This window comes from Cebidichthys violaceus, unplaced genomic scaffold (genome assembly GCF_023349555.1).
Source record: "Cebidichthys violaceus isolate CVI_PGR_0920_01 unplaced genomic scaffold, fCebVio1.0.p SCAF_37, whole genome shotgun sequence".
NCBI classification, from domain to species: Eukaryota; Metazoa; Chordata; class Actinopteri; order Perciformes; family Stichaeidae; genus Cebidichthys; species Cebidichthys violaceus.
The window spans coordinates 1,448,045-1,462,088 of NW_027176561.1; the positions used below are offsets into that span (position 1 = coordinate 1,448,045).

Genomic DNA, 14,044 nt, shown 5'->3' on the forward strand with positions numbered 1-14,044 from the left:
AGGCAAGTCGTTCTCAATCCTGGTTGATCCGGAGATCACAAATCCTCTGATTCCTTTCGCTTCACCAAAGGCTTGTTCTAATAGTCATCACCTGTGGACACACTCCAGTGTTAACGGGGAGTGTCGGTGCTGCCTTCACAGACCTACGGTACGTTTGGTGACCAGCAGCGCCGCACTTTCCACGCTGCACTTTTTTTTTTTCCTCTGCCAAAACATCAGAGGGTAATGTAATGTAACACCCTCTTGTAGAGAAGCTTCTTTTCCTTTGATTATGTGTCACAGCTGACAACAAGGAGACATCTTTTGATATTTCCTTCCGTCTGTCTGTCTTTCACACAGCCAGCCAGCATGGTATGCTAATTGGACACATGCACTGGAAGCTCTGTTGTGTTGCCCCTGGTTTGTGTTTGATTATGTATTCACTGTATCTGGTCTGTTATTGACGCGATGACAGAGAAGCCGATGCAGATTTCTGTTTTTTTTTTTTTCTTTTCTTGAGTGAATCTTGTTTTTGGAGGAAGCCTATTCAAATGAACCTGAAGGGCTTAATTCTATCTGTCACAGGTGAGTGCAGAGAGAACGATGTGAGGTGTAGTAGATTCATTCAGACTGATTTTATGCAAAGCATCAGATTGTAATGCAGACGAAGCTACTCTTCAGTGCGGCCTCAGCACAAGTTGAGGACCGTTCAGCCCTGCAAACAACTGTGAGCGACTTTTTGGATTCGTTTGTAAATTAAGCGTGCATGTCGTTGATCAAATGTCGACACTTTTGGTGGAGAGATTCTGAAAGACAAACTTCAGGGTATGACTTTATCCAAAATGCAAGTGCCAACTCTCAGATTTCTCTACGTTAAAGAACTCCATCACATGTTTTTGTCTCCTGCAGGTACAGGCTGGCAGGTGCTTCATTTATTCTCTCAGCAGTTGTCCCAGCTGCAAAAATTGCCTTCACTTGAAGCTGCGGCGGCGGCTGCTCTCATCTGTTATGTTTTCTGTGACCATTTTTCATCCATTCTGACACAAACTTAATGTATTTTGTAGAGTAAATGTCACACATTATTTTTCTTGACTATTATGCCCACCTCAGCTTCTTGTGGCGCTCTGTAGTGAGATGACACACGACAACGATATGAACAGCAAACATCTGTCATCGATGGCCGCAGAAAGAATGCGTCTCTCTGACATTAAACAGTGTTAACAATATAATAAAAACACTTCATCTGAAGGAAAATTATTAAATGTATCACTTAAGTTCAGGTGACAACAAGGTAGTTTAAGAAATACTGAAGCTATGCTGCCACCACGTGGACAGCAGCCCTTATTACATGTTGAGGATTTCATCTAGAGAGTGGTGGAGAAAGACGTGAGAGAAAAAAATTGGTTGGTGGGAACAGATTTCAGAATAAAAAAATCATCAGTGCTAAAAGGAATAATGTGAAAAGATGGGTTGAGGATGTCCACATACTTTGATGTAAAAGGCCTTGACTGGCCTGCATAGAGTCTGATCTCAACCCCAACCAACCACCTTCTAAGATGACTTGGAAGGCTGCCTGAGAGCCTGAGGCCTGATCAGCAAACATCAGGGGCCGAGGTCACTAATATCTGCAGCCAGTGAACAAACAAAAGCCTTCAGAGGAGAGTGGACGCTGGTGAGCCAATGGGTTTTGGTATTCAGTGTAATGTTCTGGTGTCCACAGCTATCCATCCTGCTATCATGTTGGCTACAGCTCTTTCTTTTTTAATTTCTTTATATTTCTGTTTCATTTGTATTTCTCAGAACGGACACGCTACAGTGTATAATGTCGACCATCTATTTGGCATTATTCTTTTTTTTTTTATTTATCCTTCTTTTTAATGTAAAAGAAACCACTTAACTCTCATTTATTTACAATGAAAACACTTTATTTCATGTTGTAAGTATCATTTGATTGAAAATAAACAGACCAGTAAAAAGGAAACAATACAGTTTGAAATTCATATCATACTCCCTGTGATATACCTTCAGTTTGAACCAGCGCAGATATCTATTGAATGGCTTTTTAAATCAAGAGTCCTTCCCGTAAATCACGAGGTAATCGTCATCCGTTATTACACGTTCTATTCAATGTTTACAGTAAATAGTAACACAAAAAATCACACAAGTCTACAGTAGAGTCTTGCCATACTGGCATGGCGGGCGGTTAAGCTAAACTATCGAAGCGTCACTTGCATGCACGGTTTATTGTCTACATAGCCTGGGTGAAAAGAGAGCGTTACAGGACATCAAAAGCACTGAGAGGAAAACAGAAAAAATCTTCTCTAAGACTGTGCAACTCTGTTCAATAACAACGGTCTATGTTAAAAGCTTTGCATTACACATTGTTACAGAGGTTATCCTTCAGTGTGTGCTCCTAGGACATACAAAATAGGCAGCTATTAGAAAGCACGTGGCACATATAACAGCTAAGAACTCTTGAAGTGATATAAGAGCAATAATAATAATAATAATACAGTAATAGGTGCAATCTCCCCTCGATGTCTCTTTCCAATCTGTGTCACAACGTATTTAACGTACAGATCAATTACATTTGAAAGATGAATAAACTGTACATGGCATTTCAATAACACTATTTAACAGATAACCCATGTTGATGACTCTGAATAAATAGAGTAGAAAATAAGTTGACTGTTCATTTTGTTCATTCTCAGACAGAGCGTCAGAGCCAGTTTTGAATTTAGCAGTTTTAAGTGTTTGTGTGCTGTTGTAGATGTTCACACACAAACACACACACATCCAGACATATCCAAATATACACGAACAAGCAGAGGAATACGTTGACAAAGGACACTGTCTTAGTTCTTGGAGTGAGTATGCCTTTGTTTCTCTGAACTCAGTGAGAATGTGTAGCTCACCAGAGATTTTATTTTACGTTGTGAAGGAGAAAACATGGTTTTCAATTATTCATAATTCCTGCAGCGCTCACAAGAGTGCTGTCAAAGTATTTAGCCCACCTTCTATCCATCTTCCTTTACTCTCTTTTTTTTTTCACTCTCAGCAACATCAATTAATCCAAACTCTCTGTGAGAACGAGGCAAAACTAAATCTAGAATAACTCTCAGCGTTTGTCTTCTCTCGTCCACGCGAGACGTGAAAAATAATATGAAAGCTCTCAGCTGTAATCCTTCCTTTTCTCCAGAGTGGCTCTGAGACAAGAGCACTGATTTATTAATAAGCAATGAGCAGGCTGATCATTAAGAATAATCTGAGGATGGACAAGGAAATGAAATGTCATCAGACCAGCAAGACCAAGCTAGATGTTTCAGTATCATAATTTGAAATGACAGGAGTGTGCCATGCTCTTAAAAATATGTTTAAAAAAATTCTGGTGACTGGTTTGAGTCCCGTGATGTGTTTGTTTTACCCCTTGCACCGACGGGCCACGGATTTCAGACATGGTTATCCTGGGAAACAAGACAGCGGCTCTCCCACTGGTCCTTTTTCTAAACACAGGTTTTGTTGAGGTCAACTTTCACCGGCAGCGGCCCCGCCTCCTGGCTCTCCTCCGATTGTTTCATGGCCACAGCGATCGCGGGACTCAGGTGGTACGGGTTGACTTTGTGGACATTATCCAGAAACTCTTTATCTCCGTTGATACTCAGCTGAAAGAAAACAAGTGATAATAGTGAGCAAGTTCACCTCCAACACTTCCCCAACCATTTTTTGCACGAGTGCTCTGCAACATATGCTGAGTCACCAATTCATTTATGAGTGGAACTTAAAGGGGTGCTCATTTTCAGGTTCGTACTTTTTTTTTTACTAGAACATGTTTACATACTTTAATGTTCAAAAACACATTCTTTTTCTTATACTGTCTGACTGAATATACCTGTATTCACCATCTGTCATAAACGCTCCGCTTTAGTATCTGTCTCTTTAAGGCCCCCTCTCTTTAAAGCTCTGTGTGCTCTGATCGGCTTGTGAGAAAAATACGGTGCACCTTTGCAAAGGTAGGTCTCAATCTGTGGGTGAAGCCGGTATATTCTAATGAGCCTGCGGTGACACAAGAAGGGGAGTTTTGTGATCTGCCCACAAAAACTGCCGACTGGGTTGTTAATTCAAACTTTGTGGTTTGGTAAACACTCTAATTGAAGAGATGCATGCACACAAGCACTGAAAAGGTGTATGAAGTCATTGCTACCCTCACACGTGCATGCGTATACATTGGTCGTGGGTGCTTTTTCGGTGTGTGTACCTGCGTCTTGATGTGCTGCTCTGGTGCGGTGACGAGGCTGGCACAGCTGAGCCACAACATGACCATGATGGACAGGAAGAGACACGCCGCTAAAATCCACCGCGGAAGGCCTGAACGTCTGCGGAACGAGAGTTATGGGATGAAACTGAAGATGGATAGAAATACTGAGAAACTTAACGTGAAGGCGCCAACAAATATAACTAGCTTGAAGGTGAAAAAAAATACACTTTTGAGCTTGGGATTTTTTTGCATGTTATAAATGTTGCAATCCCCAACTATTTGAAATCTCTTATATACTGTATGTCTCTCTATATATGCTTGGAGAATCTCTTCTCCAAGCATATATACATATATATATATATATAAAAACATTAGTTCTCTTATTTTAAGTCTTTAATTCTCAGCAGGGCAACTCAAGCTCCAGCTCACCTCGACATGCAGCCGAGGAAGTCGTGCTCAGCTGTGGGGTCGTCTGTGTGCTGGACGGGGTGCTTCCCTTTGCCTCCTGCTTTGGATGCTCCCCTCTCACCATGTCCCCTCACACCTGCCAAACAATTCAGAGAAAAAATTAAATTCAGTTGGATGCTAATGAGTGAATATTGCAGCAATATATGCATGTGCTGCTATACATGGATAAATGTGTGTGTGTGTGTGTGTGTGTGTGTGTGTGTGTGTGTGTGTGTTCTCACCATGGGGTCTCTGGGTGTGAGAGTGGACCTGAGGCCAGGGTTTGTCCGCCACGTTGGATCGAGGAGCCTGCAGCTCAGGCAGAGAGTACTCCATATCTGGTTGGCTCTGAGGAGAAGAAAGTAATAAGCAGTGTTATAATAAAGAAAATAAAAGTATGTTGACGGCTATCAACATCAGCTGAAGGGAATTAAAAGGTAGACTGCTGCAGTTTGTAAATGCACTTCTCGTCTCCCCAATCAACCTAAGCACAAGCAAGATGATTAATACTGTTATGAGCATTCACTATGTTGCATAACTTAACTAACATCCTTTGTATATGTTGGGGGGGGGGGGGGGGGGGGGGGGGGGGTCTCTCACAGTATCTTTCTCACCCACCCAAACCAGTTTAGTAAAACCCCCTTGAACTGGGACGGCACCTCGAAAAGAAATGGCTTTTAAAAGAACTGCTACACACAGCCTGCTGTCAGTGTTTGCGCTGTTGTGGGTTTCATTATGTTCTCAGTGTTTCTGGTTCCCCCTGGAGAACTCATTAAAAGAGGATTTTGGATCCCCACTGTTGACCCTCCCTCCGCTTGTAACAATACTACTGCTGGCCTCAGCAGCAGCAACAAAACGCACACACACACACACACACACACACACACACACACATACACAAATTTAAAGGAGTACAGTACATCCCACTGCAGTAGCATCAACCTCCCAGTATTTATCGATCCTGACATTAAGTGGATCAATGAACTCTGAAACCTCTTGCTGTGTCATGCACTACGATGTGAAACCAGCTAAAATCATTCACAGTTTCATTCATTCTCATTACTTTAGTTAGGAAATGATTTATCTACTTTCTCCTGAATGTATTCCAATCTCTTGTCCAGAATAACAAAGCAACATTCTGCAGCCGGCCGTGGAGACGTGGCTGGTTAGTTTGCTTCCCAAAAGCCCTAACAATCCTTCAAACCTCTTCTGTTGAAAAAGTTATTTCACAACCGGGTTTATTACCCCTAGCGAGCAATGTTTTCTGACAGGGTGCATTGAAACCAGATGCAGCGGCAGTGTGAAGGTTTGGGGAGACTTGAGGGGGCTGATTCTCATTGGCTGCAGACTGAAGAGCTCTAACCATCCGAATGAGCCGAGCCTGATCTGCATCTGTCATGCATTATGAGAGAGGGAATGCAAAAAGGTGCTCTGACTTACAGAAAGAGAGAGGGAAGACAAAGAAAGAAAGGAAGAAAGAAAGAGGGGTTTGAGAGTTCAGAGACGTAAAGAAACAGGGTTTTAGGCTGAGGAGTGGTGGATACAGTTAGACTGAATCTAACTGAATTTGGGACTGGATGCAATCTGTTTTTGAGCTTCCACAAATAAATCAAAACATATAAAGTAAAAGAACTTTGACTCTATTCAAAATGAAAAACACTGCTCCTTACTTAAAGTCTGAGGGGGTAAAATGGTTACAAAAGGTATCTGAGGTGCGTCCGGCTGTGCATTAAGCAAGCACATTAATCATCAGACTAATTGGGGAAATAATTAGAGCAAATTGAACTTTAAATTGGGCTAATGGTGTCAAAATGACAGCCTTTAAAGGGGACATATCACTCACATTTTCAGGTTCAGACTTGCGCGTGTTTTGTTTGTTCTATTAGAACGTGTTTACATCCTTTAATGTTCAAAAAGCACATCATTTTTCTCATCCTGTCTGTCTGAATATACCTGTATTTAAACTCTGTCTGAAACAATCCGTTTTGGCGCCTGTTTTTTTAAGGGCCTCCCCCCCCAAAACAAAAAAATCTCAGTCTGCTCTGATTGGTTTGCGATATAAGGTGCACCTTTGCAAAGGTAGTTGTCAAACCGTGGGTGGAGATACTCAGATGGGGGGCGGTGTATTCTAATGAGCCTGCATGTGACATAAGAAGGAGAGCCAAACCCGATTGGATTTTTGATTTCAATGTTTACTGATCGGCAGCCCACAAAAAAACTGACTGGGTGGTCTTGATTCACTGTTTGTGGGTTTGTCGGCACTTCAGATACCCAAATGTGCACAAGCACTGAAAAAGTGAGTTCATCATGAAATGTCCCCTTTTAATTTGGGGGCCTTAAATCTTAACTTTTATTACAGCGCCCCCATGTGGTCAATTAAGACTCATAATACTTCCATTTGGTGTTGTATCATAGTAAACAAAAAGTGTATAGAAATAACAAAAACAGTTTAATGTGTTAAAGGGTTTAGCACCTCAGCATGAAAGACAAGTACTTCAGGATTAAAAGACAATCTGGTGATATTCTGTATTTCTCTTTTTCTCATGAAAATACCAAAACCCACAATAAATTAATCCTAATAATAAGTATCAAAATCCTGATATAGCTTCTTCCTCCATTGTTGTCCAAACCAAATGACATCTTCCTTTACTAAGATTAACATTGAGACAATTGTAAAAGTTTGTCTTCAGTAGGAACTAATTTGGGCTGAGGGCAATAGACGCGGTAGGTAGATCAAACAGACCATAATAAATAGAGCATAATACCATAAATCATGACTGTGCTTCACATACCGTTTGTAATGTTCATGCTTAAGTCACTTTAAGTCTCCTGTGGCTGGATGATTAAGCGTAGATGAGAAAGAACACTTACTTCCTTTTCAGCGTAGCATCATAAGTCAAAGTCACGCTTCCTTCAAACACTGTTATTTCACTGGGTCTCTCCATCCTGAACAGGGTGTATTTTATTCATTCGGGGCAGAATGACTAATGCAATTGCCAAGAAGAAATGGGGCAGGGACTTCTCTCTTTGTATTCAGCCTTACGCCGAGTTCAATTTGTTCGACAGGCCAGCTTGCAAACGGAACCACGGCTCAGTTGGAGGAAGTCTTTAATCGACTCTCTTTTGTCCCAAACACTCGCACTCTGTCTGCCTATCATGGGCTGATTTGTCAAAATAACATGGGGGTGGTGAGAAGGAAATGACTGCGGTAAAGGGCTGTGTTTTACCAATATTTCCTCAAAATTACAAGTTTTCTTTATTTTCTTTTTGGACAAACCCCAGTGGTGACCTAAAAGTGACTTACTCCACCCATATAATCTGAACTAACTGCTGCCACTAATGTTTGTTTATGATGCACACAACTAGCTATTCTCACAACTTGAGGTCACACAAGGGAGCACACAGTTGGATGTATAACGACAGTCAGCTCCTTTATGGATATCCCCCCCCCTCCCCCCCCCCAGCCTCTGCTGTCGCTCAATTTAGCTGGACTTTTTCTGTTGTTTCAACACTGGGAAAGTCAATCTGTCAACTTGGTGGCGGTCTGCCAGCTGCCCACTAAACACAGGCCTGGTAGTCTTCTCACAACCCCGTGGAGCCTGGCTTCCCCTCGCCACTTCAGCCTGCATGTCACTTCCATAAAGAGCAAACATCCATCACTACGTCCGAAAGAAATGTTGGTGATTTCATGTTCTGTGGCTGCTGCATCTCTATATGAGACGCTGCCTCAGAGAGCCCAGTAGGCAGACAGCTTCGTAATACCTAATAGTGAATCTCATCATATAAAGGACTGCTCTGTTATACAGTAGCTCGTCTGTATTGGTTACGCTGCATAAATACTCTCATTTCCTATTGAGCCCTTTCATTATGGAGCTAAAATTGCCATCAAACGGGAAAACCCCTGACAGAGATGCAGGTTTCTGACCAGTTTTTAGGAGGACATGGTTGGATAGTCTGGTGGTTAGACAGACCAACTCTTATTATAGCTTTAATGTATAGGTGGTTTACTGCATCCACCTTATGTTCAAGTTCAACAAGAGAACGTATTTCTGCAATGGCAGCAAAAACATCCAGATTTGCCATTTCAATCGTAGAAAATGTAAAGAAATGTTAGATCTGCATCTGGATCAAGCTCTACATGAGAGTAAGCATGAAATGACTCAAATAAGTAGTTTATCAGGAGCAAAAATGTTGAAAAAAAGCCCCGCAGCTCAAATCCTTTAAAAGAATCCTTGATCCAGGCCAAAAAAATGATTACTGGCCAAACTTTCAACCACTTTCACAATTTCTTATTCAACAAACAGACAAACCCACGGGGCCTAAATATAACCTCCTTGGTGGGGGTGCTCATGAACAGTGGGCCTGTCAGCTCAATTCACTTCATCTTTTTCAAATTGCAGAAACAACTTCTGAATATTTATCTGTCACAAACTTTACTCTTTAGTGCAGTCCACTCTCTTCTAAATCTAGCGGTGAGTTTCCGTCCTGAGGCGAGCTCACCACAGCTAGCCCTGCCGGTTATCAAATATGCATGGTGCTGAGGGAAGTGACATAATATGAAAGGACATTTATAAACAATTAAAGCGCTGAAAAAAAAAAAAAAAAATGGTTGCGGCTCTCTGGATGCAGCCACCTTGTCCCCACCCCGCCGTGTGCCCTTGCTCACTCAACCTTCACAGATGCACTGACTCCAAAATGAGCCGTGAGTTGTTTTGGCAGTGACCCAAGCTCTACGGCACCGCATGGTATATTTACCAGAGGATATATTTCCTTAGAGGATATATTTCCTTATCTTAACAGGAAGCAGAGGTTAGCTCAACTAATAATATATAAAGGTCTACTGGCTTGCTTTTAACCTCCAGTTTAAAACATGCGACATGAAAAAGCTTTGTCGGCATTAATCATGTAATTTTCCACCATCTTGACTCAGTGAGCCATAATATAGTGTATGAGGACAGTTGATTTATGGAGATTTTAGAATTCATTTGTCATTTGTCTTTTGCAGCGAAGCACTTAAAGATCTAACTCTGTTAAAAGTGCAGAAATTCTGAAAAAATGTTGCCGTTCTGCAGCTTAATTTAAAAAAAATTCAATATTTGCTACAACATGTGACTCTTAACTTAATTCCGATTAATGCAACATAGACAAAGACTATAAAAAAACACACACATACACACAAATACTGGTGTATTGTGTTTCTCTTTGAATTTGTTCACTGACACTGATACGATGTGTTGGATAGAACAAAACAGGCTCACTTTTAAAAGTTGGCTTTGCTGCAAGTGCAGAGATCAAATACTGGATTTAAATCTGGATTTTCAGTGTAGGTTGAGGTTTTTCCACAGGAAGCATTGCTGCCCACCGCAAACACATAGTGTTTAATGCCAGAAACCCCAAAACACATCATGTCTAGCACATGTGTAAACTTTTAGGAGCTGGGTTTCAGTTAAAAATCCATCACATTTTATAAAATGTCAATAGAGTGCAGAAAATGTGCGATTTACATGAATCATTATCCTCATTTTGCGGAATATAACCTGAACCATTTATCTATGAACCTAGCATGCACAAGATAAATGATCACTGCTAGAGCTGCCTGTCCTGGACAAACACTTGACTGGGTCTTACCTGAAAAACCACAACCTTGCCATCATCAGCCTGCAGGTAGAAGGTCCAGGTGGAGGAGATGAAGCTCTGGGCAGAGCTGACGATGTCGTTGCACCAACTGGAAACGGCCTCCATCACAGAGGGGGGCTTAGGGCGGAGAGTCATGGCCCTGAGCTGCGGAAGAGAGAGCAAGATACTCTAATACAAGGAGATTTATTTGTGTGTGTGTGTGTGTGTGTGTGTGCTTCAGTATACTGTATGTGCACACTTAGTACTGACATTAACATTCAGACATCATAAGTCACGTTGGCTCTTATAGCCGCATTAGCATTTTTCCTCACCTTCCTCCTCTTGAGCTCAGGTTCAGAGGGTTGACTGGCACAGCCGGTGCAGCAGGCCTCCTGCTCCAGCAGCTTAATATATGCCTCCTGGCAGGCTGGAGAGAGAGAGAGAGAGAGAGAGAGAGAGAGAGAGAGAGAGAGAGAGAAGAAGAAGAAGAAGCATGATGAAGAGGTGGTCGAAAGTGTAAAAAGAGAAAGACAGAACCATAACAGCGAGTGGGCACATGGAGCACTGCAGTCAGCTGAGTGGAAGATAAGAAGAAATAAAACAGGTACAGGCTGTTTATGTGGGAAGAAGGAGAAAGATGCAAGGGAGATGTAACTGTTGGCGAACCGCGGAGACGATTCTCTCCACGTCGCCGTGATTAAAACGGGGGGGCAAACGGGGCATCCGCTGTCTGGACGGTAAATCACATCATTGATTTCCAATACAGCAGTTCAAACAGGGCGAACAGCCTCAAACAGCCAGGAAATACCCGCCGATTCTGCCGGCTTTCCGGGAAACAGAGCAAATATTAATGGTTTGTAAGACACAATTCAAGTAGAACTTGCTGGAATAAGCAGAAATGATGTACCGATACTGATACCAATATTGGATATCGGTCCAATACTGACTCAAATAGTTGGATTGGGTATCGGTGACAATGGAGCCGATCTATTCAATTCAATTCTATATACATTACATTGGAATTTGAATTCCTGTTCAAGATTTGACCAATTTTGTTGCTGCATTAAAAAAAGTTTCCACTTTAATTAGGCTGCCTGTTAATTTGTTACTGGTGTACCTTTTATTATTTTGTAATAATATATATGGTGCCTTATGAAAGAATGATCCCAGTCACTTCCACACAGTGAGGCATTGACACAAAATGTTCTCAAAAAGGATTGAGGCCTCGGCGGCTTCAACTCTGGCCTCGGCCTGCTCTGTAGGACCAGCGGAGTCATTCAAACAGACAGTCCAACAGACAGACTGACACACTGACTCACCTCCCTGACACTCCTCCCTGCTGGTATTGAAGCCGGCGTTGCCATTGACGAACTGGCAGATGGAGTAGAGGCGACAGCCGCGGTGACAGGCGTTCATTATGGAGTCCTACCAGCCAGACGGAGAGAAGAGAGGGAGACGCAAAATTATAGATGTCTCCCGCACTCGTGGATAAACTCAAGATACGCTTGTTAGATGTGTTGTGGCATCTCCAGATGACACCGTGCAGCTGTTGAATTATAGCATGTCATAAACAGTTGATATGAGGGAAAGGTTTTGGGAAAGGAAGATGCACATTACTGTACTTCCCCTTGTCATAATGCATTCATCCTCGGGTTGACAGAGGGGAACAGCGCCCTCTGGTGACCTCTCTGGGAACAAAGAGAGTCCCTGACCAAGGAGCATTTTTTTTTTTTTTTTTTTTTTTTTTTTACAGCCTTGAGCTTGACATCATCTTCACTGCGTGTCCCTGTTTATTCTCAGAGGGGTGTTTATCTCAAACCACGAAACGTTGCCTCCTAGTTTGGAGGCGACGGCTTAATTCAACATTTCTGGAGTTACTGCCCAGGTCTGCTGGCCTTAAACTCGACATACTGCCACAAAGATGCACGCTCAAGTGGCTCGTTTTCAATCACAACCTTCAAAGGAGGCGACTGTGAACCGCTTTGCAGCTCTGCTCCTGCTGCCCTGCAGGATGCCTGAACCACACCTGAAGGCAGCAGAGAAGGGGGGGAGGAGGAGGAGGGAAGGCATCCGACACTGGAAATCTCTAAAGGATCAAAACCACAGAAACTCTTGGTGAGATTCACAGCCATCATCTCCCACCCTGTCCAGTCTGCCCTCGTAAGCAGAAATATGCTGTGGTATCTGTAAATAAAGGAGCATTGTCTCATGGCTCACAATAGTCTCACTGATCCTCCACAGCCCCGCGCTTCACCTTCCCTGCATGGCCCATCTTTAATTGCGTATTAAGGAATGATCAATTATTGTCGCAAGTCAATGCAGGGGCATCTCGAGATGAGCTGACTGGACGCGGTTCACTTCTCGGACGAGTCTGGAAGGTGCAGAAGAAAATGAGCTGCATCCATCTTTCGGCCTAATTGTGCGCCGTAGCATCCGAGAGGATGCAGCGAAAAATCGGAGCGACCATGTCATTACGCACGGACATAAACACATTCCCTTTATATAATGCATATGAATACGGAGTGGGGTTTTTTCGATGCCGAACACATTGTGTTCGTCTGTATGTCGGTGCAGGCGCTGAAATGTCGGGACAGCAGGAGGTTTCAGCTCGTTGCTGATAATGCGCTTTCTGCAGAGGCAGCCTACGCTATACGGCACACAGGAATAACTTACTTTAGCGGGGCTTTTGTTTTTGATGGTGAGCTGGCATTGCCTTTTGCAGTAATTGATGTCGCCCAGTTGGTTGTCGAACAGATCCGAAGACGCCGCCGACGCGAGTCCAGCGAGAAGCACCGAGATCAGGGCCGAGAAGCCGCACATCGTGCCGCCGAGCCGCAGCATCTCAAACCCTGGAGAGGAGGAGCGGAGAGTCGAGCTTCACGCAGCGATGAGCTCCCTTTGTGGCGGCGCTGCTGGTGCGGATGCTGCTGCTGCTGCTGCTGCCTCAGCCCGGGTCCTGTCTGCTGCTCCGCTGCTCCGCTCCTGCTCGTGGCGTCACGCGCATCATCATCATCATCACCACGCACAAGCTGCTGCCCCCCCCCCCCCCCCCCCCCCAAACTCACACACACACACACACACACATAACCTGCAGAGCTGCCTTCACTGCAGTGCACAATGTGGCGGGGTTGGCATTCATAAAAAATGTGTCAGATAGTAGAAAAGGACCAAGCTGCGGGTGGCAGATGTCCTGCAGGGCGGACAGATGGACTGTTTGTTGAAGTATTGACAGTTCATACATAATCAATGTCACAATTACCGGTTGGATGTTAATATCCTGCTGGAACACACGAGGGCTACAACACATTTCAGCTGAGGAGTGATTCCCTGGAAAATCAACAACTGATAAAAAACTAATGTTGTCCTTGTATAAGTGCTTAAATATTAATACAAATGTAACTTAATGATGATTATGAATGTTGTTAACATTGTATGAATATTATACAGCGTGTACTTTAAAATAGTTATCAGATCTTTAGGAGAAAGCAGGCTACAACATTGTAAAATACTAAGTACACTCACATTTTAAATTAAGTAAAAGTACAAAGGTATTGGTGGAAAATGCAGTTACAATGTAAAGCATTCATTATGTAAAACTGACCCTTTGAGAGTTATATTATTATATGTAATTTGAATAGTTTTATTGATATACATAATGGAAGCAGCAATTTAATTAATGTTGCAGCCGATGTAGAGCCAATTGTCATTTATATTCTGTGGGACAGTCAAACTTTTTGTATACAGATA

General features: G+C 42.9%; 1 protein-coding gene across 1 annotated transcript; it reads right to left on the reverse strand.

The window, feature by feature from the left end:
* Positions 1 to 1,882: 1,882 nt before the first annotated feature.
* Positions 1,883 to 13,273, reverse strand: tmem59l (transmembrane protein 59-like). The gene is made up of 8 exons (XM_068725986.1): positions 12,971 to 13,273; positions 11,617 to 11,722; positions 10,630 to 10,724; positions 10,310 to 10,462; positions 4,924 to 5,029; positions 4,664 to 4,778; positions 4,235 to 4,352; positions 1,883 to 3,641 (listed from the first exon to the last, which is right to left on the reverse strand). The coding sequence occupies exons 1-8, from the start codon at positions 13,136 to 13,138 to the stop codon at positions 3,483 to 3,485; spliced, it is 1,020 nt and encodes a 339-aa protein (XP_068582087.1). The 5' UTR covers positions 13,139 to 13,273; the 3' UTR covers positions 1,883 to 3,482.
* Positions 13,274 to 14,044: the final 771 nt, after the last annotated feature.

Bases quoted from the DNA above. Each gene is read 5' to 3' on its own strand.
- tmem59l (XM_068725986.1), bottom strand. From the start codon at position 13,138: ATGCTGCGGCTCGGCGGCACGATGTGCGGCTTCTCGGCCCTGATCTCG. The intron at 10,725-11,616 runs GTGAGTCAGTGT...CTCTCTCTCCAG, and splicing joins CAGGGAGGAGTGTCAGGGAG to CCTGCCAGGAGGCATATATT. The intron at 5,030-10,309 runs GTAAGACCCAGT...TCTTCTCCTCAG, and splicing joins GCAAGGTTGTGGTTTTTCAG to AGCCAACCAGATATGGAGTA.